Consider the following 24,913-nt stretch of genomic DNA (forward strand, 5'->3'; position numbering starts at 1 on the left):
CAGGATTAATTATATAATTCAAGATTTGTACTAAATTCTTGGAGAAAAGGGTATGCATTTTATTTTTTCTTTTATACCATACATGTATTTCAATATTTATTTTCTTCTTTTTCTTTAAGATAAATGATTTGATAAAGTTATATACAAGGAAAATTATATTTCTATGTGTGCTATGATTTTCATGAACTTTTCAAAAATAGTTTTCCAGGTAGATTATATTCAACATTTTTCTACAAAATGGTTGCTTAAAAAAAACTTGCATAGAGCACACAATGTCAGGGTTATAATCAGGCTAACTCTTCATTACTGGCTAGAGTGAGCTTCACTTATACAATTTTTCTATAAAATGTACAATACATATATCCAATCATTTTGAGAGAATTTCACAATGCAATTAAAGAAGTCATTGACACCTCGGAGGTTTAAGGAGTTAATCAATCAGTGCAGGAGATTTTGTTCAGCTTGTTTTACTAAGAAATATGATTGGTCTTCTAGTTTTTTTCAGGGGGGGGGGGGGTTACCAAGAAGGGATGTGGTAGCATCTTTTTCTTTATTACAATCATTACACTTCAATATCAATATCACCCCTGGATCTGTCATCATATCTGTCCACATTCATCTCACTTATTGAAAATGTATATTTTGTCCAAATTAACAAAAAATGCCCTTTATGACCAATTCAGGCAAAGGGTGGGGGCTGACAACTTTTCCAATCTTTTACGACTACTACTACTACTGCCACTGCCACTGCTACTGCTACTACTACTACTACTACTACTACTACTACTACTACTACTACTACTACTACTACTACTACTACTACTACTACTACTACTACTACTACTACTACTACTACTACTACTACTACACTACTACTACTATCAATAATAATAAAACTGATACTAATATCATCTGCTCTACACACTTTATATACAGTTATCCAATATTTCTACAACAATAATACATGTATAGTATTATCAATAAAGCATATGCATATTCATGCAAATATACAAATTTCCATGGCAATATTGTACAATCTTAAATATATTGTATATATCTTAAAATATATCTTACATCTTCAGACCTTAATTATAATCTTTATATTTACATATACTTCTTTTTTTAATCTTTACATTTCTGATCTTTGAGTGAAATCTTATCTCAAGAATTTGAACCTCCTTTCAAACGTTTCCAGTTGAATTGGAAGATAACGCAGCAAGATAATGCACCATTCTTCTCTAAAACAGAGATCATATTCACTCTGTACAATCCATACTGACAGCAAAAATATTTCAGAATTTCTATACTATTCTACCAAAACATCACTCAATACCATTCATATTACATATCGAGTTGTAATATAAAGATTATATATTAGATTCAACAATTATTTTGAAAAGTAAAATGCATATTTTATCATCACTGACCATGAGCTACGGGAACCAGTTAGTAAGTGTAGAAAATGCATTTTTTCGGCCTCACCAAAATTTTTGAAAGGGAGGTTAGCTCTGAGGAACTTTGATTTTAAGCTTCACCTACCATTATTCGAAGACCAGCTTCTCAATGGACCTCTCCATTTCATTACAAACATTACTAATTCATCAATATAGCTTTTTGGATTGCAATGAGTACTTTTAATTTTGGTTTCAAATTTATTATTGAATTTTGTATTGCCTGTATTGTATTACTTTAATTGTTGAATTTATTGATATATGTATGAATGGTATATGCTTGTTGGAAAAGAGAACAAATAAAAACTGAACTGAAACTGAACTTATGCTCTTACCTCATTAATTTCACAACATTTAAATAAAAAGAGTTGCCATACTGTTGTACAAAATACAATTTCTCACAAATGTATAATTTGTCTGTAAGCATTCGATTTGATCAAGCTGGCGGCTCATCATTTTTCAAAACTCATCAACAATCGGTGAGGTTGTAAATTTATCTGACGGTCAATTGGGTCGGGTTTGCCCTAGCCACTAACCCATCTCTGTGGTCTAGTGGTTAAGGCACTGGCATTCTTAGCTGGGGGCATGGATTCAGTTCCCAGCAGAGGCATTTTTTCAGCAAGGGAGGACAGCTCTGGGGAACTTTGATTTCATCTATGCCTACCATTGTTCTCTCACATATTTCACAACATTATTTTGAACACAAAGAGTTGCCAAAGCTATTGTACATGTATAATTTCTCACACTATATTTATATGCTTTCTTTGGCAAGTTGCCTGCAAGTAGTACTGTAAAACACAGACGTGTGCACTGAGCCCATTACAAAGAACAATAAATATTTACTGTCAATGTTACAAGGTTTTACCTCATAGACTTGCCCACTTCTCCACTAGCTTCATACAAACAGAAAATAATTGATGGAGGCTAATAGGCTATATATATACGTAATACACTACGGAATATACAAGGTGTTAAGGATATAGGAATTCCGAAACAGGCAGTTTGTGTATTTCTGTTAATATCTATACATGGACCATGTTTTCCGTGTGCCATATTTCTACAAAATATCTGAATGTGAAAAGAAAGTAATAAAAGCTACACAGTAATTACTATTTCATATTGTTATAAATACAAAGTATTTTGTACTGTCATCAAGATTAAGACTGCAGATTACTGTCTGTACAGACACATTTTAATTCAACCTTGAGTAAAAAATGCAGCTTAATATAAACAGATCAGAATAAATACCTGAGGGGGTTTGAAACTCCCTCTGATTTTGGGGAAATACATTATCTTTGAAAAAAAAAAACCTACCCATATTCATTTATCAATGCATGTGTTTACTTTTATTTAGCAATATGAAATACAACATGTTTTTTTTTTTTTTTTTTTTTTTTTTTTTTTACCTTTCCTTTCTGCAAATGCTAAAATGTTAGCATCACATTTCACTTATAAATGATTTAATACCTGCGTAAACAAACTTATCAAATGACTAATAAAGAGCTTCAATATTTTTTTTTCAATATATTTCTTGAGGCATGATCATTGAATAAATATAAAAGAAATGAATACAATACAGACGAATACACACACAAACAAGTATACACACACTGTATGAAATAACACAAAAGAGTACTCATGAAACATTATACCAAAATATAGTACAATGTAACTTTGAAACAACACATGCAAATTTTGAACTTAAAAGGTATTAATGAAGGCAACCATAGTGAAGAGCATTTTGAAAACTGAATGGAAGACCACATGATTTTACTAATCATATCACATTTGACTTATTTTCCAGTTTTCAAATTTCAGTTAGAATATTTTTAAGATTTACATATTATTCATCAATTACATGTATATCTTTCAAAAAGTTACTGTTCATACTTTAGAAGTAATAACAACATACCAGTATTAATTCAATTATAATTATTAAAGTTATGTTAACAATAATAAAAATAATAAAACAATAGAAATAATGACGATAATAGTAATAATTCAGATAAAGATGATTTTGATTACAATAACAATAAAAAATATTGGATATTCATATTGCATATATCCACCAAAGTACCTTAAATCACCTTCTGACTGGAAACAAAAGGAAAGGATGAAAAGGGATCACTGCCAACAAGAGTGTCTCGAGAATACCCAAGTAAAAGTTTTTACAAACTTGCCATGTCAACAGTTTAAAGGACCTACGATATAGAAATCCCAAAATTTCTTTTGCAATCTCCAGTGCTTCAATGAACCGGGAGACCTGACATACAAATTAGACAACACGCCATCACCTTGTCTCATCAAAGGTCATATTGATGCTGTACTCTCTGATGAGAGTATCGGCAGCATCCTTGTTTTTACACGTCTTTATCGCTTTCAGCAGCCTTTCATAGGTCAGGCTGCATCCCAGGAGTTTGAGGACGGCACATAGGATGTGGAATCCATTATCCTTTGGACATGAACGTGACGAGACTTTCAGGTTGTCTATTTCTACCTGCGGCAGGCCACAGGTCCGGGCGACCCGTTCCACCGTGGTCAGACTTATAACATCTGTGACCCTGTCCAAAAACGTCTCAGACACGACTTCATCTAAAATATAAAAAAGACGTAGAAAACAACTCGTATTCCGGAAAGGTGTGATAGAAGCTTAGCCCTCCCCCCCCCCATCCATCCCCAGAAAATGATGAATTATGTGCTGAAATATTTAGGGAAATGTGTGTAAATTTTTTTTTTTTAATAGTGAAGGGTATGGTGCTTCACGATATTGATTGATCTTTACTTATACCTTGGTCACATTTGCTCTACGGCGGCCGTACGGCGAGTAGGAAACAGCCGTTCTATTAATTTTGATTCAAACCACCTACATGTAGTTGGACAAAAAATAATAAAACGGCTGTTTTCAACTCGCCGTAGAACAAATGTGACCGTGGTATAAAGAACACTCTCACCCCCTTGTAACAAATTGAGTAACTAGTATGAAATATGACCTAGATGGATTTTTAACCATGTGAAGTCAGATTTATAGCTCTGTCAGTGATAAAATCTGATAAATATTGCACAATCAACTTCTACATTTTCCAAAAACCTTTCATATTTTCAGATTGCTGAAACCTCGTATGAATTCATGAACCAAGTCTAACCCTAATACATCTGTCAGATTTATAATTAACTTATTGTGATATTAATATTTCAAAGGTTCATTAGTCCGAAGGTTCGTTAAGCAGAAAGTTCTTCATTCTGAAAATTGAATAGGCTTTGTTAATGCCAAGGTTTGTAAAATGAAAAACAAATGTTTGTTAATATGAAGGTTCGAGAGTCCAAATAAGAAGCAAGATTCATATAGTTCCTTAGTTCTCATACTATTACATTTTTTTACCACTAACCTTCTGGTTAATTAACAAACATTCGGAATAATGCCACAAATAATCTGATTAACAAACCCATTTTCATAGTAGTGACATCTTGATACATGTAAATAGCATATTTTGAAATTAATAACGAACCTTAAAATAATGAAATCTCTGAATGATGAGAATGTACCTTAAATACTAACCTGGATTGATGAATGGGCTCTTTGATTTTTCCTTGTTCTTCTGTTCAACCTCATCTCTTGATGGCATTGATGAAGGTGTGTCAGATGATGGTGTCGGTCCTGATGATGGTGGTGGTGATGATGATGGTGGTGGTGGTGATGATGATGATGATGGTGTTGGTTTTGATGATGTTGATGGACTTGCTGGTGATAATGATAATGATGGTGGCATTGCTGGTGATGGCACTTGTGATGAGGGTAGTGACGTTGATGGTGGAAGTGATGACAAAGGTGGCAATGATGATGATGGTGGTTGTTGTGGTAGTGGTGATGGCTGTGGTGGTGGCGAGGATGGTGGTAGTGATGATGATGACGGTGGTGATGTTGAAATTGTTGGTGATGATGTTGATGTTTGTGGTATTGGTGGTGGCAGTGATGAGGGTGATGATGATGATGGTTTTGATGAGGATGGTAGTGGTGACCATGATTGTGAGGGTGCTAAAGGTAGGAAGGAGGATGGTGATGATGGAAGTGGTTGTGATGACGATTGAGGCAGTTGCTGTGGCAGTGACACCGTTGTTGATGGTTGAGATGATTGCGGTTGGGATGATAGAGCTGGTTGGGTTTGTGAAGTTACTGCTTGTTTGTGATGAGGATATAATGTAGTTGGGAGAGACGGTGTCTTACGAATCACTGAAGGCGGTGAATCCGGATTTTCTGAAATGAATTTCAAAAAGAAATAGTTTACTCAGACAATACTCAAGAAATTCAAATCAAGCAAACTGTATACTGCAGCCCAGTACACACAAGGAGATGCGATTGCATTAAGATCCGACTGGGACGAGTTGCCATTCGCATCGTAGGCCAGCGCACGCACTGCAACAGCTCTGAAACACGCTGCATCTTCATGCACTGATGCAGGGCCATTTCGATGCTTTTTTTTTTGTGGTGAGTTTCAATTTCGGGGTTACAACATGCTCATTTTGGATTTTTAGACTCAATTGTCAAATGAAATTCAAAATTTGAGATCTATTAAGATTCTTCTAACCTTGACCAATTATCGTTGTTCAACTTCAGCAACACCTAACCACTTGACCTGGTCAGACTCGGCATGGCCAGGCCAGAAGAATGACCATGATTTTGGCTGGTGGTTTGTCTAGATGCATTTATTAGTGTGGCGGGAAATTGGTAATGATGTCATTGTCTAGGACAAATCTGATTGGCTGAAATGATCAAAATTGCTTGTCTGCGATTTTTATGCAACAAATTCGATTGCAGTTGCAGGGCATTGTAGGTTGCACACGCTCTGCGATTTTGTTGCAATCTTAGATCAATCGCATCGCATAGTGTGCGCTGTACAAAGATAAATAACCCTATTATTTAAAACTACATAAAGGCTGTGTTTGTTATATGCTATGTAAGAATTCATAAGCAACTGCAACATGGCAAGTCAGCATTCATTCTAAAGCAATTATAATTGCATCCACTAAAAGTTGAAATAAATGTATGACCTATGTAGACTATATTGGTAAAATTTTGTTTCATGAATTGGGGGGAACTGTTAAGGAAGTTAAAGCCAGAAAAAATAATGCAAACATTTGTCAACAAAATAGTCACCTAACTCGGCACCTAATTTTCCGCAAGGCCAGGTTGTCCAAAGTGCCGAGCTGACCAGGGCCGGTATTCAATTGAAAATATTGATTTCAAAAGTATTTTACTTCGCATTTTACTTGGCTAAACAAAATGCTTAAACTCATATTCAGCTGACATCTAAGTATTTTACTTAATCAAGCCAAATTTAAGCAAAATACTAATAACCATTTTGTTCTCATAAAGTTTGATCCAAATAACGCGCAATGCATGTATCAATCCATTCACACAATGTATGACTGCAGGTGCGTATCGCGTTTGTAAACTGCACACAAGCCAGACGTAAGTCTGGTATGCGACTGACTTATACTTAAATAAAATACTTAGCCAAAAACTGAAATTGAATATCAAAGATGGTTAAGTATTTCACTCAAGCAGAATACTTAGTAATTAATATTCAAATTGAATACCGGCCCTGAACTCCAACTGGCAAGTGCAGCTAGATTAATGTCGTGGACAAACCACAAATAAAGGAATAAGACTTACTAGATTTAAGTAGCTGTCCCTTCTCAACTTCAGAGCCGGGTCCAGTCTTCTTCCGAGCACCCTTACTGTTACCTTTACAGACCTTCCTAATAGTCTTGCAGACCACATTCTTCTTGCCAGTGTTGCCTGATGAGGTAGAAGGTCTTTGTAGGTTATCAGTCATTGTGGCCTTTGATGACTTCCCTATTTGATTCAAATGAAAATAGACATAGGGTCAGATGCATAAAAAGTAGCAATTGCTTCAACCACAAGAAATTGCTAGCAAAGCAAAAGATCATGCCTTAATAGCAACTGCTTTTTATTTTGTATGCATAACTTTTTGCTTGTGCTTGAACCCTTTTCTTGCCTTCAGAAAGCAATTGCTAGCGGTTTGAACAATAGCAACCTCACGCTGGTGCGAACATGACTCACAGAACAAAGGCGGGACTCGAATGCAAAGGTTTGGCAGTGCAAAACACCACATCCCTCATGTAACATCTTTTCCTTAGACGTGTGGTGTCAAACTATTCCTTTAACTTGTTTCTAATTAATCAATTTGAATGTTTTGCGTTCGGTTTGCACTTACTAGAAAGAGAGCATGTAGGCTACTGTACTTCTTGTGGTTCTCTCTTAGGTGCATAAACATGATTATAAAACGCGATCAAGCGAACGCTCAAGCTGCTCTGACGGAGCTTGATAAAACACAAGCAAATGCTTAAACTGGCAAGCAAAAGATTCACTTTATGGATACAATTTTTAGCAATAGCTTAATCATCAAGCAAATGCTAGCAGGCAGTCAGCAATTATTTGAGTTACCAACAAAAGCTTTTGCTTGCCATTTTTATGCATACAGAATCAAGCAATTCTTTCAATTCAATTCTTTTATTTCAAAAGCCAAGCAAAAATCAATTGCTACTTTTTAGGCATCTGACTCATTGTGTGATTGTGAACATAATAATAATAACTGGAGTAAAATTATGGCTGATATTCAGAAAGCCTAAATCAAGAATTCATGTACTTACTATTGTTTTTTTTTCTTCAAAATTCTCACTTCTCCTCCCCCTTGTCCAATCCTTTTTTTATTCTTGTTCTGCTTCTTATTTCTTCTTCTCCTCCTCTTCCCTTCCTCCCCCCCCCCCTCCTCCTCCTCCTCCCCATCCTCCTTCTTGGCCTCCAGAGGAAGAAGGGGAAAATGTGTCCTCCTCCTTCTTTATTTTCTTATTTTATTTTTCTTTTCCCTCTTCTCCATTTTCTTCTCCAACTCTCAAGACTTCTAAACCCCTGTGATAAGTAAACCTAAGGGATAATGCACCCCGGGGGGGGCACTCAGTATATAATGCATAGTGGGTATGTGCCGCGGAGGGGACCCCCATTTTTACACTCAAATTTCCGTTCCAAGGCATAGCATTTTTGTCTTTTTGAAAATAAGAACAAAGAAAGCCGCTCCAAGGCATAGCATTTCCTTCTTATCGAGAAAAAAGAAGAAAGGAATCCGTTCCAAAGCTTCGCATATTTTTCGTTACGCCGTTCCGGTCGCATTGATCTGCTATAAGGAGCTGCAATTTTGGTGAAAAGCGGCCGTAGAGCGCTTTTCGCCCATCGCCTAAGCGCGAGCGCACCCGGCGGAGGCCGCGCTAGCTGCGTCATGCACGATTGCCCGTTCCATAGGGATGTATACGCACTCACAGAGATACGGAGATCCGTTCCGAGGACCCCCGTTTTCACAAACATTTGTAGTTCCGAAGCCCGTTCCGAGGACCCTCCTTTTTACAATAAGCCCGCTCCAAGGCCCCCGTTTTTTGCCTCGCCCGCGGCACACCCCTACCACTTTTTTGGTCGAGTGCCCCCCCCGGGTAATGCACTTTCAGAAAACAAACAGAGACCCTTATCACTCACCCTGTTTGTTGACAGTAGCATACACTGGCTCCTGATGAGGAGATGGAGGGCACTGGCCATTATGTTCTCCACCTGCGGCTCCACCAGCGCCTCCACCTGGGTAGTTGAATTGATGATATCTACCATCTGGTCTATCAATGGGAGTAGCAGGAGGTGGAGCTCTTTCCAAAGGACCTGGAATAAAGTCAACGCCATTGCAGGCCTGGAGTTCAACGTCTCTGTCTGGACCATTGTGTCTGGTCCCCCTCTTGATCTCTGTGAATACAGAAGAAAATCAAATCATTGATTTTGATGTGACTGGGACCCCCATTCTTATCTACTTTCTTGACTCTTTGCATGCTGAATAATTCTTATGGGGATAACAATGTCAGTTGTTTTTATACTTTTTTTTAATATATGAATTCACATTGCACAATTACTATACACTTGGTACCCAATAAGTCCCTATAACCATCAGCTTCTCTGCAGAACGGTAAGGGAGAAAACTAATTACGATTGTTGAATTTCATTCTACGGTCGTGCAAAATTGCATCATTAGCACAAAAACTGTTAAACCAGTGAAGTGGAAATGAGTCTAGTGGAAACCAGTGTAATGGGAACGCAAGAAACGCTCTTGAAAGCAATCTCAAGTGTTCTTCCAAACCAGTTTGGAAATCCACTTCACAATGTGGTTTTCAGGAGTGCTTTGCCTCGTTAGACTGGTTCAAGTGTAGATGAAGACACAACCGTTTTAGGGAAGCAATCTTTGCCTGGAAATAAAAAGAATGTGTGCAATGCATGTAGGGCACGTTACTCAGTACTCATGCTGGTTAGAATGCCTACACTGCTGTTTCAAATTTAATGCAAAACATGTGATCCCGATAAGAGCATTCCCATAGCAACGAGACACTTTTAAGTGAAGTGGTTTCCAAAACAAAATCAGAAGATGATGATTGGAATGCTAGCAAAGGAAAACCACTTCAAGAAAGTGGATGATAATAATAATAATAATAATTAACATCATTTATATAACACCATTTATAATGGGGTCTAGGACAGTTCTGACATACATGTATATCAACTGGGTTCCAAAAGAAACTTGTCAAACTTTACAAGGGCACTGCACAAATTCCACTCAGTCAAAATGAACAATATATTTATTTACACAATAATTTTTACTAAGCACATGTCAATAATTAAGAGATTGGTACAATCACACAGAGAGGCTATAGCCCCGCTCATCAATTGGTTTCAGAATCCAAAGTCACAAAATGGCAAAAGAAAGACCAATGAAAATGAGATGGGTTTAAACAAATTTCCCAGTTTATTACACATGTCCTTCACAGGCATGTTTAACGATTGGCCCAATAACAAAGAAGCTACAGGAAATTAACATTGAAATTTTAAATGACTGGACAACTTACACAGCCACACACAAACCTTCCTGGGGATGTCCTGGTAAACGGGGGATAGTCTGAACACGGTGTGTGTTTGTGTGTATCTCACTCAACCCAAAACAAACACGCATAACACTGTGTTCAGATTACCCCCCCCCCCCCCCCCCCCCCGTTTACCAAGACATCCCCCGGGGATCTGTGTGATGCTGTGTAATTGTTCCATGCAGTCATTTAGAATTTTGATTTCAACTTCCTGTAGCTTTTTTGTGATCAAGCCAATCATTGAGAAGAACATTTGTGATAAATTTGGGAGTTTGTTTTAAATCACATCTCATTTTCATTGGCCTTTCTTTTGCCATTTTGTGACTTTGGATTCTGAAACCAATTGATGTGAGGGGCTTTAGCCTCGCCCTCATGATGATTCTTGACGATTGAAGCAATCTCCTAGTTAGCCTGTGTAAAAATATTGTTAATTTTGACTGAGTGGAATTTTTGCAGTGCCCTTGTAAAGTTTGATAAGTTTCTTTTGGAACCCAGTTTATAAGACAAAGGGACTAAGCAGCATGGTTTGGCCATAAAAAGAAACAAAGGTTTCCATGATAAATCTAGTCAATAATTGCTCCCCTGAGATAACATTTGTATTTTCAAAAAGCTTTTTTCAAAAACCCATCCCTCTTTAGCATAGAACAGGAGCAATCATGTTAAACATGATACGGAAGAGCAGCAGCGCGTCACAGAAAGAGTTTTATTTATTTATCTATTTATTTCTTTCAGTATAAAAAACATTCCACATGGCAGCCTTAAGGCTGAATTTACAATGGTTGATACAATAATTTACAATGGTTGATACAATAGTTTATAACATTTAAGAACATTGATATAAGACATAAAAAAATAAACTCTGATCTAGATTCAATGAATATTGGTAACAAAATTTTTTTAATGAATTTGATAAAGATTTTATAACATAATTCAATCCGGTTGCTTTGAGAAGTGTATGTGTAATGATTATGTCATCTGTCATATATTGCGTTTTAATACAACTCAGACAATCATAAACAAGTCTAAAATACACACTTCTGATTGGTTGTTTGTCTCAGAGCTTATGGGCCTGTTCCAGAAAGGGTTCCAATCAAATACAACCCCCAAAAAAGTCCTACATTTGCAATTATGATTGGTTGAAAATAAAGATCCATGACATTTGCTCCGATGGCAAATCTGCATGTTAAGCCAAATAAAAACCTAACCTCCAGGATCAATTAAGCCCTAATCCTCATCTCTGCATTATTCTGAACTAAAACCTCTTTTACAATCCTAATCCTATGCCCTCTGAGATATGACGACCGGAGCAAGTGTCGCTGGAGCAAATGTTGTGTCACCGAAAACGAAGTTGCGCTTGATTTTGGCGTTATGATTGACTGTAACTCTGTAACAGGCCCCAGAGTCATCGTAATCTTTATAACTTACCAATGTATTTTTGTCGATAGTACACACACCCAATCAGTGCCATCACAAGAGAGATAGTGAGTATAACCACCAACACAACAAGAGCTATCATTTCCTTGTGATTTCCTGCATGTTTGTGAAAGACATACATGATGACTCAAAGAGAACTATTGGTTTCGAAAAACAAAACTCCACAAAAGGAGATACCGATAGCAATAGAGTTATCACTTAAAAGTCCTTGATCAATGGGGGAGGTGGGGGCTGAATTTGAATTCAGTGGCTGCTCGAATAAGAAATTAGGCTGCAACACTGGTCAAGACATTTTATCTTTCCAATTTGGAAATCTTTTGAAACAAAATTTATGAAAATCAGATAAGGGATTACAATATCAGGATCACATAATATCTGCCAAAAATGTATTTCCAGAATTTGTGTGTTTTATGTAAAATATCACGTTTGGTGACTGCTAATTTCACATCCTAGTTAATTGAATCATATAGTACTCTAATTTAAACTTGATGAAAATTTGATTTAGGAAAATCAGTTTTTAAAACATGAATCAACATTAATTTGTATTGAAAAATAGAGCAATTCTTTTTTTAAACTTGAAGGTAGGTATATGAAAAAGCCTCACTTTATATGAATGATTGAAAAATAATCTACAAACACAATGCAATGAGTATTATTCTTTCACAAAGACTGAACTGCTAGTATTAAAGAGAAAATGAATAATGATAATTAAATCGATAATAAGTAAAACACTTGGCACACTAAGAGTAAAAAAAATATTTTTGTTGTTGACATTTTGGGGTTCAACTACAATGATACAATTAAATGCTCACCAACAAGTTTTTCCATCCCTATTTACAGACAGAATTAAAAGGAAGTGCAAGCATGCTACCGGGTATGTAGATTTACTCTTCACAATATAAAACATTATTAGAAATTGAATCAGTTACCATTTTGAGTAGATAAGTCTCTGTTAGGTCCAATGGTTGTCACAGCAGGAAGAACTTCTGGTATTGTAGAGGAAGTTGACCTAGAGACCCCAGAAGAGACTTCATGAGTGGCCTCTGGAATGGCAGCTTCAGGAGTGGGTCCATGAGTAAGTCCAGGAGTGGTGGCTTCAGGATTGAGACCAGGAGAGACACTAGAAGATTCTTCGGTAGTGGACAGACCAGTCGACAGTCGGGAGTCGGAATCTGTAACATCCTTTGGATCCTCACATACCGTATCCTGCTCCGCATTGCAAGGTTGCACTGTTCTCAAACTTCCACAGTCACTACAACTGTGGCAGTTTCCACAATGGTTGTCGTACGCCTGGAAGTGGCCAGGCTCACAACTAACACAACTGTATAGAAATGGATTTTAAAAGTCATATTTTGACAAATGGCTTCAAGATGAATTAAAACATGATATAATTGAATTTAAAATTAATTGCATAATCCTAAACCGAAATGTCCTGAAAAAGCTCTGACGAATCTTGATTTAGCTATGCCTGCCATTATTCTCTATTCCAATTTCTTTCACAAAATATTTCTATTAAGGTAATTAATGTATGAAATAAGCATAGACATGGTTTCAAACCATAGATGCAAAAAAAAAACAACTTTGTGAATCCCGACCATAATGTATATTACATTTTTTGGTTCCGCGAAAAGGTAGATTTGATTGAACATTGAACCACAGAAAAGTGCCCATTTCCCATGAATGGAAAAACAGAATACCTGGGCCCTGTCTTACAAAGAGTCACGATTGATCCAATCAATCGTAAATCTATGGAAATCCATCAGTTTCATAATTTTTCAAAATTTGCAAAATGTCCTTTGTAACAAAGGCAAACACACCAAATTGTCAAGAAATCAATGAACTTATGAAAATACATCATATATAGAAATATTTTTTAACAAACATGCATAAAAGATGTTGACGCTGCTGGCTGTCCATAGTTGCGATTGATCGAATCAATCGCAACTCTTTGTGAGACGGGGCCGGGATATACTTACACCTTTGAACTCTGACTTGGGGTCACACAGGTGATGTTCAACTTGTGACCTTTACCGCAGAGGGGTAGTGAATCTAAGTACTCTTCCCAATCACAGTTTGTTTTAAAGGTTCCAGGGCTTTCTGACTCACAATCACGTAGCGGCTGAAAATAGAGAATCAATTAGTATGTATGAATGAAAATAATAAACCAGATAAATGAATGAAATTAATAAAATGAACAAATATAATGAGTGGCCCATCCCATAAACACCCATATTAGAGGCATATAATGATCCCCAAATTGTCCCTTTAGTTTTTTTTTTTCAAAGTTAATGGGTTAAATTCTATAGTATAAATTGGATATATTCCAAGGGGATTCCCCTAACATGGTCTGGCAATTCAGGCTTGTTTATAGAGCCCCCCCCCCCACCCTCGCCCCTTGGGTGTGTAATAGTAAATGTATCAGTGCAGTACATAAATCTATTATGAGTCAGCAAATTTGGAAAGTTCAAAGTCCCATCCCCACTATAATGATGCAAATTACAAGCCAATACATATTTCATCTTTTCATCTGTAGTTTTTTCATTAACATTTTTGTCTTTTAATTTCCTTGATTTTGATTGGCTAAGAAGCTGTTACTATGGTAACTGTCAGATACATACTTTGTAGGAAAATTTTCCTGATCAGTCCCTTCATGGACCCCTCCATTTACTCAACTTTATTTATTGAAAAAAGGGAGTTATAAATGTAGCCTTGCAAATTGTTTTATTGAGAATGGTATACATTTTGTTCTATTTCCATTGCATATATTGTTATTGGTTAATATGATTATAACGTTATTTAGTGTTTTCCATAAACATTTTACTTTTCATGTATAGTCATATTGCTTGCAATGTATATTCATTTGTATTGATTTGTATGGTTATCATTTTATATCTGTGTAATTATTTCTTATGTTGTATTGAGTTGAGAAATGAAATAAACTTGAAACTAGAAAACTAAACTAGAAACTAGAGTGCTTCAAGGTTATAAGTGATCATTACTTTTAAATAACCAATGAAAATCACAAAATAGAATTTAGGCCCGGGACACAACAGGAATTCAATAGGTGTCACCAGGGCTCCGTAACACAAAGGTTTGCGATGAATTGCAAATATGAAAGAACCACACTGATTGGTTCCTGGTCAGTATCTTAAACCAAATGCGCGTGTAACATTGATCTTGATTGGCCAGTCCATTTAGCGATTGATCGCTAATCTTTGTGTTACGGAGCCCAGGTGCAAGTTATACTGCTTTCATGGATTCATGGATGCGGATAAGATGCAGCTTTGTGTCAATCATGGATCTTTTAGGATCCATGTTTCAATTCATGAAAAGTTGAGGAACAGAATAATCAGCATTATTTGAGTCCTGCCTTAAGGAGGACTCACAACACACTCCTTTTTTAACTTTATGAACAGGATTCTCAAATAAAGCGATAGTTATCATGTGGGTTAAAGTCTGTTTTCTACGCACATGCACTGCACTGAAATCATAATGATAAGACGCTATTTCCACTGTTCAGGGAGGAATCAATTCTTGTTTCACCTGACAATTAGGAGAGAATTAGAATATTTCATGTTTCATATAATGAAATTTAAAAAAAATAGTGAGTGGATGACATCATCAATCTCCTCATTTGCATACCGACCAGGATGTGCAACTGTATTGCAAAATTAAGCAAAGCTTTAAAATGTAATAACTTTCTTTAATATTTTACATCCGATTTTGATGAAATTTTCAGTGTTGTGCTTGTTGGATTTTCCTCTTTCTATTCAGATCAACTTTTTGCTAGGGTGGACTGTCCTTTAACTAATTCTCAGAAATGCAAAGTCATTCTACATGGATGCCCGCTATTCATTGAGTTACAATGTAAAAAGGTAAGAGGGGATTCCCATTTAACCTAGTCTCGATCTGGACGTTAGTAGTTATTTATTTGGAAAACCCTACATCAGTCTTCTCTCTTTTCACTAACGTTCATTACCATTCATTAGATTTTAGGTCCATAGAAGGGCGATTCCATGCCTGAAAAATCAGCCATTTTAGCAACATTTTTCAACCTATTGTCCAAACAAACGAAGAACTTCAATTTGTTTTGTGGTAATAATAGAGTACTACTGGGTAGACATATGAAAAAATGACAACCAACAAAAAAATGCTGTCCATTGGTAAATTAGAGGTGAAAATGTTGCGTGTCGTACGGGACATTTTTTTATCCCGTACGACGCACAACATTTTCGCCCTTAATTCAGCCATAATCAAATATTTTTTGTTGGTAATCAGTTTTTCACATGACTACCCACTATAACTTTATTATTGACTAAATATAATTGTTCATTGCTCAAGCAATCGGCTAAGAGACTAGAAATTGTTGACAAAATGTCACGTACGACACGTATGGAATCGCCCAGGAGAAGGTGAAAAGAGAGAGGACTGATGGTATTGGTGACATCCAGATCTAAATTTTAGCCATGCACTTGTAGCCATCATGTATGTCTCTTCTTCAGTTTTTCTATATTCCTCAGGTCCTCCCAACAATAGATAAATAAACAAATCAATTGGGTTAAAGACGATTTTAGTTGAAAATTACTGCAAAGTTGTACGTCTACACAGGATTAAGTCAAGTCTGGGAATTTTCTAAACCAAATAATTCAGTGTAGGTCGACGTGTAGGCCTGGGGGGGGGGGGGCCAATCAAATATATTGCTGTACACACGCGTGACCAAAAAAACATGTTTTTTCAGTTTTGGACGCGGGCCGCACGTGTACTCGTTAAGGGTATCAAAAACACTGATTTTAAAAAAAAAGGGGTAGTTTTGAAAGACTGGTCAATGGTCAATCGCAGGGTCAAACGTATTTAGGGTATTTTTTTTTTAAAGCTTTTTTTTTAAGAGTAGCCAAACGTGTTAAGGGTATGTTTTTTTTCCCCCACGCTTTTTCCCAGGGTCATTATCTGGCGACAACTTGTTTAGGGGCCAAAATGTGTAAAGCCAGCGAAAAACTTGTTTAGGGGGTTATTCTGCACACAGAGAAAAACTCGTTTAGGGGGTGTTTGGAAATAATTTGGCCATGCGTGTGTACAGCAATACATGTACATTTGACTGCCCCCCCCCCCCCCGGGATGTAGGCCTAGTCAGTTGTAAATTTTAGTATGCTGTGCAAAATCATGTGTGCATCATTTGAATGTGAAAATGAACTCCTACACCTAAAATTTAGACTTACATAAAATGATAAGCATGAGCACATTAAAAATCAAATCAATTAAATAAAAAAAAAAAAAAAAAATGCTTTTAAAATGGCATCAAGAGCATGCAATCTCTAATCTACTTTATAGAACTTGGAGTGTTGCCAATCACCCTACATGTATGTAAAAATATTGCAATGCAAGTGCATGCAGGCCATGTGATACTGACAGTCAAGTGTTTTCGATCAAAGACATATTTACTAAACAAAGTCAAACATAATTTTTGATGAGCTATAACATTCTCAGTTGAGGCTCACCTCTCCACACTAGGAAAAAGGTCATCGCCATCCCATGCACAGATCGAATACCCAGTGTGTTTTTTTTCTTGTCAAAGACATTTAAAATTCAAAACTGTCAAAAAAAGTGCAGACAATGGTATTGTGAGGGTTAATTTGCCATGTTGTTTATTTTACACTTTGCTTTCCATACAACTACTTCTCTTCACACACCTATTTCTCTCATTCCTTAGTTTCTACGTCACATCATTCCATTACCATTCCAACTTCATGCAGCTCCACATTGTCCTTTTCTCATTTATATTCAGAACATTCTTCTTCATTCATATCATCCTTCATGTATCTCATCCTCATTGGTTCACCTTTCACCCTTCCAGAGCTGCATTGAATTGGAATGGTCATGGAATGTCTGTGACATAGAAACTAAAAAGGAAAGAGAAACAGGTGTGTGACAATGGCATAGAAATAGGAATTGAATAGAAGTATGGAAAGCAAAGTGTCACATTATAAGCAATTAGATAAACATGGCAAAATTCAATCCTTACAGTAGGCCTATATTCTACAGACTGTGGCTTTTTATGGTCTGTGTGTCACAACTTATCATTTTTTTAGTGGGGGGGGGGGGGGAATTCACTTCGGCAAGTGTTATTCAGCTTTATCAAAATCTACTTGCAAGACCAGGCAAATACATCAAAGATATCTCCTGCACTGCACCATAAATAATATTGAATGAAAACTACAGAATGAAAGAATCATAAAGGTGATTGTTTGAGGAATGATAAGTATAAAAATGAACAGGAATAGCTTATAGAAATCTATTTGAAATAAGAATGTTTGTATATATAAAACATTGTTGTGATTGACAAAAGTTCTTAAAGTAACAAGTGGAATGCCTCTGGCCGTCTCACCTGCATCACGCGATTCAATATAGCAGCAGTGCTGATTTTGAAAACTACTATAACTCGCACAAGATGTTCAGTGATACTTGGTTACTCTTATTTCCACGTTTTATGAACTAGACCAATACACTTATAGAGATATGATGGCAATTCAACAAATACCCCCAACGTGGCCAAAGTTCTTTGACCTTACATGACCTTTGACCTTGATCATGTGACCTGAAACTCGCACAGGATGTTCAGTGATACTTGATTACTATTATGTCCAAGTTTTATGAACTAGACCAACACACTTTCAAATTTATGGCTGTAATTCAACAAATACCCCAATTTGGCCAAAGTTCATTGACCCTAAATGACCTTTGACCTTGATCATGTGACCTGAAACTTGAACAGGATGTTCAGTAATACTTGATTACTATTATGTCCAAGTTTCATGAATCAGATCCATAAACTTTCAAAGTTATGATGGTAATTCAACAGATACCCCCAATTCGGCCAAAGTTCATTGACCCTAAATGACCTTTGACCTTGGTCATGTGACGTGAAACTCATGCAGGATGTTCAGTGATACTTGATTAACCTTATGTATAAGTTTCATGAACTAGGTCCATATATTTTCTAAGTTATGATGACATTTCAAAAACTTAACCTTAGGTTAAGATTTTGATGTTGATTCCCCCAACATGGTCTAAGTTCATTGACCCTAAATGACCTTTGACCTTGGTCATGTGACATGAAACTCAGGCAGGATGTTCAGTAATACTTGATTAACCTTATGGCCAAGTTTCATGAACTAGGTCCATATACTTTCTAAGTTATGCTGTCATTTCAAAAACTTAACCTCAGGTTAAGATTTGGTGTTGACGCCGCCGCCGCCGCCGCCGTCGCCGTCGGAAAAGCGGCGCCTATAGTCTCACTCTGCTATGCAGGTGAGACAAAAACCATGCTTCCATGACAGTACATACCAACTTCATGCAATGTAAACAACAGTGTACAAAGACCACTATTACCACATGATGTGAAGACACAAAGTGAACAAAATAAAAGCACCTTTATAAACAGCATCATTAATGAGTTCAATTACGAATTTTCAATCATTCAGGGGTGTGAGTGGATGTGAGTAAAAAAAAACAACAACAAAATGCCACCAAACCCAAGACAAACTAAAAGATAATTAATGTGAGAGAACAAAAATATAAAATCATCAAATGTGCAAAGAGGAATGTACACTACATGTGTGCATGCATATAAACTACAATATGGTTAAAAACACTGAACTTGTATCTAAAATAAAAAAACATGACACATGCAGTGTGAACAATCAACTTTTGTCTTTACCTGTGTGGAGTACATCTCCTGCATCTACCTGAAACTATTCAGAATAGCAAGAATAGAGAGAATATTCATATAGGGAATAAAATATGATTCCAATACCTTTTTTTTTAAAATCAGATTGAAATTATTTCCTGTAGGAGTGTGCATGTAGCCTATTGTAGGACTGTTATTTTGACATTTGGTTTCTTTTAATTGTTATTTACAGTTCTCGTCCTTCTTCAGACAGTCAGGAAAGACATCTTACCATTCGTCCTCCAAGTACCATCTCTTCTTCAGGGAAATTCCAAGCAAAAGTGGAAGTTTTCCAAAAAATTTATATTGGCTCTATTTTAAATCTGGATCAAATTTTTCTATCAAAACTCATATGGGATTTCATAAATACAAAAGTGGAACATAATTAGCCACAATTTTTTTCTTACGCATCTCCTTATAGGAGAATCCAAACCATACAAAAAATTCTATACATGGGGCTACATATATTGTTTTTACGTAAGTTCAATTTAGCAGAAAACTATTGCTTGTTTTGTAAAATTTTCTTTGGATAATCTGAAGGCCATCATTTTACATCATATCAAAAGAAAATTTTAAAATATAAGTTTATTTTACGTTGCCTGTGTGTGAATATTTCAGATGTCACTCCGTAACCGGGTATGGGTTTATGTTTTTAGTTGTAATTAATGAAAAAAAAAACACATTTTTAAATCTTATGCAGCATATTAAAGCTAGAACAACTACATGTAGAATCTAATCAATAACTCAACATTATGATAGCCATTTAAAGTTCAAAGAGTTTGAGCTATATGTTTTCCCCTCAAATATGCATGTCCATTTTATGTCACTCCGTAACCAGGATCATCAGGCGCGGATCCAGGAGGGGGCCGAGCCGGCCCCGGCCCCCCTATTTTTTGACAACCTGCAAAAAAAAGTGTACTCTTTAACTTGATAGAAATTATGAAAAACAGAAAGAAAAGTAAGAAAGAGGTAGCATACTCATGATGTGTAATTTACAGCCTCGTAACGGCCGGCCCGACCCCGAAAGGAAACAAGAAAAAGGTGAGGGAAGAATTGGAAAATAGACTTTATATAAAAAATTTCGCTCGCGCTTCGCGCTCGCATTGCCTGTGTAATGAATCCCATTCAATAGGATTAAATGGCACTTATATATCCAGTTCTGAAATCAATTTGCACACAATATTTTAGCTCGCACATCAAGCTTTCATTATTTTGTTTGATTTACACAAATTGTTAGTATATATCACAATTTTCAGCTCGCGCTGCGCGCTCGCATTGTTTGATTTGTGAGTTACCTATCCTCTTTGGAAATTCTTACCAAAATTTGTCAAAATGCTCCTTTATCATGTCAGTATATCAAAAAATTAAGCTCGTGCTTTGCGCTCGCATTTAGTTGTTTGAGACACACAGCTTTGTTCTTTATTAAAATAAAAACGCGCTTAGACTGTCCAGTTTTCAGGTCGGAATATCAAAAATTTTGAGCTCGCGCTTCGCACTCTCATTATTTAATTGGTGATACTTGTAATCCTCTTCATTTTCACTAAAAAACAGTCCTAATTGAATCCTCTTTTCACGTTACTATAATAAAATTTCGACTCGCGCTTCGCGTTCGCATTGTTTAGTTGGATACTTATCTTTTTTCATGATTATAAAATCTCCTCAGAATCTTCAGGTCTAAGGACATAAAATATCAAAGAATTTGAGCTCGCGCTTCGCGCTCGCATTATATATTAAGACCACATGAGATACCTTAACTTGTTTATAACAATAAAAACTAACATATACTTAAAACTTGAGTCTTTAGTTAGGACTACCCCCTGAAAAACCAACAAAAAATCTGATTATATAGCGGCCAATCGAGAAAAATGTTGATGAAAATATTTTTCGGCCCCTCCTATTGGCGAAAGCTGGATCCGCCCCTGATCATAAATATTCATATCTCATTGATTCAGTGGATCAAAATAACACATGTTATTATTTTGAAGAGTGGGTTTCAGCAACTACTGTCAGGTAGCGTTTCTTGGCAAATAACTATTTAAATAGGAGTGATATCTTTGTTTGAATGCTTAAAACTGATTTCTGAATGTCACTCCATAACCATGGAACTGCCCTTCATCTTACTTAGCATCTTGGTCTTCAATAGAGATGCCATGGTCAGCGAAATCTCAAACACATGCTGATCACATCTAGCCATGAGGACTCCATGATGATATTTTAAAATATTTTGACATATACTTCTTCATCATGGAGCCTTGAACCGCCTGCAATATATGTATAAGAGACACATCAAAACAAAGATGGATTTCCCTAGAAAATTATTCTTTTAAGATAAAAATCACATAAATGTTTCTGATTTTATTTATTTTTACACCTTCATACGCCTAATGCGTATGAAGGTTTCCAAAATTGGTTAATGAAACGGCAAAAAATTGAAGGTTTCTTACCAGACCAATCACGTGTAGATCCCTCGATCCGTTTGTCAACAAAGCAAATTCAATAGGTCTGACCCTTGAACCGCTTCATTATGACGTACCTTCGATTAGCGAAGTTACAAAATGCCGTTTTGAAGAACAATTTATAGATTAAATATATTCAACAAATACTAAAATTTAATATGTGATTATAAATAATAATTATTCATAATCACGTATTAAATACTGAGTAAATTTAGGTCGCTTTTTCTGTTGGTGATATTATTTTTTCAAGATATTGATTAGACAGCTGGCAGCCGTCTGTTTCGAGGAGTTTTTTAACATTTTCTTATTTTTTAAATTTCTCCTCATACACAGACGGCTGTGTGAAACCAACGGAGTTCAGCTGAACAACCAACATAACAGAGACCGAAGCTTTTGGTCTAGATATTGATTTGTTATTGAGATATTCGACCGTGCGCAAAATTAGGTATCACGCGAATTAAGGTCACACACCACCATATATTTTTACTTGCACAAACTTTACTTTACATGTACTTGCACAAACAGCACAATGTTTTATATTTATAAGCACCAACAAGTATGCACTGCTGATGAGCACCCAAGATATTTCCTTAGCACTACATCCTGACTTATGGATCCGAGTATCGTCGAAGAAGTACATCATCGAAAAAAATGAACCATTTTTTTTCAAAATTGCATACATTTATGTTAGACAGCTGGCAGCCGTCTGTTTCGAGGAGTTTTTTTTTACATTTTATGTTTTTATTTCTCCTCGTACACAGACGGCTCGCTATCGTGCAGCCACCATTAGGGGACTTGCAATGCAAAATCCCCCCGTAGGGGCTCTTCAATTTTTGTCTTTAATGAATAAACATTTTGAAAATTAACGCGACCAAAATGCAAATTAATATTCCCTCTGCTCTTGGCATTAATTGCCAAAAAATTGAGAAAAATCAAGTTAAAAGGAACAAAAACAGTGACTTACCTCGGCTGTCGCGCAAATTCACTTATATATACATAAACATATAGCCATTGAGTCCCCTGTACAGATCGCGCTAGAACTTTGGTCTCTGTATTTGGTGAGTGAAGCCAACGGAGTTCAGCTGAACAACCAACATAACAGAGACCGAAGCTTTTGGTCTAACATTTATGTTCGCAATTTACTTACAACTTAGTATCGTCGTAGAAGTAGAAGAAGTACATCATCAACAAAAATGGACCCTTTTTTTCAAAATTGCATACGGACACGGTACATTTATTTATGTTCGCAAATTTACTTACAACTTAGCTCAAAAATCAAAAAAGGGAAGGATCATGCATACACATCGATAACAGAAGTGCCACCACTGGGGACATCATAATCAACAAGTCTAAAGTCATGTACCTTTGGCTTTGGCAGCTCATACAGAAGCTATACTGGCTAGCTGGGATGTAGACCAAAAGCTTCAGTCTCTGTTATGTTGGTTGTTCAGCTGAACTCCGTTGGCTTCACTCACCAAATACAGAGACCGAAGTTCTAGACTTCTAGCGCGATCTGTACAGGGGACTCAATGGCCATATGTTTATGTGTATTAAGTTCGGATAAAACAGGGCAGTGAAGTTGCGCGACAGCCGAGGTAAGTCACTGTTTTTGTTCCTTTTAACTTGATTATCCCCGTTTTTTGGCAATTAATGCCAAGATGGAATATTAATTTGCATTTCGGTCGGGTTAATTTTCGAAAGTTTGATTCAGTAAAGACAAAAATTGAAGAGCCCCGACGGGGGGATTTTGCATTGTAAGTCCCCTAATGGTGGCTGCACGATAGCGAGCCGTCTGTGTATGAGGAGAAATTTAAAAAATAAAAAATGTTTAAAAACTCCTCGAAACAGACGGCTGCCAGCTGTCTAGCTGGGATGATGAATAAAGTGAGCCACTGAAACTAAGGAGTGTCGAAGTGCTGAATGTTGATGGATAGACATAGCAATTTTGCATATACAAATGTTGTATAAATACCACTTTCAAATTCGGTACAATTCAATTTCACATTCTTATGAATATAATCTCATACAAAAATTATACCAAACCTTGTTGGAAAATTTATTCTTAAATCTTATTTACCACACAGCGCGGGCGCGGCGCCAGCGCGACACGGCTCTAGCCTTTTCCGTTTTGACTGGGTTTTCCAAATCCTAGATCGATATCATCTAACTTAATTATAGTAATGAATAAGAAAATGCTTACTCTGGTAGTGGCAAAGGCAGTGTGTACCACAACAGATGACATCAATGACGCCAAACTCATAATCATTATCACCGAATGCACCATTTTGTTAATTTAACTAAGAAGATATTCGAAGTCCGAACAGTCTGTCCCTTGCTGATCTGGGTGCGTGTCATGTAGTGTATTTATTGCGGCGCGCTGGTATAAAACCCTCTTCGCAAATCGTGGCGATATGGATGTCGCCTCATCGCCACCGCGCTGAATTCACCGCGAACTGTCGCTAGATTTTACCCCAGATATTCCATTATGAAGCTCCTAGTTAGAGTCATGAAACTATAGAAATCGCTCTTAATAGTAATATTTGGTTTAAGAACCGATGATCAATTATTTCAAAACTATTTTTTTCTTCTTCTTTTGAGGGAGGGAAGGGAAGGGGTGGTGGCCGGTGGGGTGGTGGGGTGTTAACACAATTCCATTTTGAAACGTACTTACACAATCGGGGATTCCCCTGTCGCGACGTCATAGAGTGCATTCAGTAAAAACAATAATAAAAAAAATATATATATTCCAAATTAAGACCTTCACACAATTTCAACGTTGATAAAAATTAATACAATATTACACTTAAATGAAAGTATAATTATTTGATAGACCTTTCGAGTGATCATACAATTTAAATCTCCCCTGGATCCAACCTTGCCGATTG

General features: G+C 36.5%; 1 protein-coding gene across 3 annotated transcripts; it reads right to left on the reverse strand.

Moving 5' to 3' along the window:
- Positions 1-507: 507 nt before the first annotated feature.
- LOC129275783 (mucin-2-like) lies at positions 508-24,732 on the reverse strand. Of its 3 annotated transcripts, none has more exons than XM_064109120.1 (9): positions 24,700-24,732; positions 19,564-19,597; positions 13,826-13,968; positions 12,779-13,170; positions 11,841-11,945; positions 8,998-9,252; positions 7,123-7,305; positions 5,008-5,703; positions 508-4,043 (listed from the first exon to the last, which is right to left on the reverse strand). In XM_064109120.1, exons 2-9 carry the CDS (start codon positions 19,585-19,587, stop codon positions 3,742-3,744), a joined length of 2,100 nt encoding a protein of 699 aa, XP_063965190.1. In that variant the 5' UTR covers positions 19,588-19,597; positions 24,700-24,732; the 3' UTR covers positions 508-3,741. The 3 variants fall into 3 exon arrangements, with proteins under 3 accessions (XP_063965190.1, XP_063965189.1, XP_063965188.1); XM_064109119.1 differs by lacking the exon at positions 24,700-24,732 and adding an exon at positions 24,229-24,695; XM_064109118.1 differs by lacking the exons at positions 19,564-19,597; positions 24,700-24,732 and adding an exon at positions 24,229-24,693.
- Positions 24,733-24,913: the final 181 nt, after the last annotated feature.

Source organism: Lytechinus pictus, chromosome 14, assembly GCF_037042905.1.
Source record: "Lytechinus pictus isolate F3 Inbred chromosome 14, Lp3.0, whole genome shotgun sequence".
NCBI classification, from domain to species: Eukaryota; Metazoa; Echinodermata; class Echinoidea; order Temnopleuroida; family Toxopneustidae; genus Lytechinus; species Lytechinus pictus.

Coding starts and splice junctions, on each gene's coding strand:
- LOC129275783 (XM_064109118.1), bottom strand. CDS start 24,312: ATGGTGCATTCGGTGATAATGATTATGAGTTTGGCGTCATTGATGTCA. Junction 13,171..13,825: donor CCAAGTCAGAGTTCAAAGGT/GTAAGTATATCC, acceptor ATTTCTATACAG/TTGTGTTAGTTGTGAGCCTG. Junction 4,044..5,007: donor GAGCCCATTCATCAATCCAG/GTTAGTATTTAA, acceptor TTTATATTTTAG/ATGAAGTCGTGTCTGAGACG.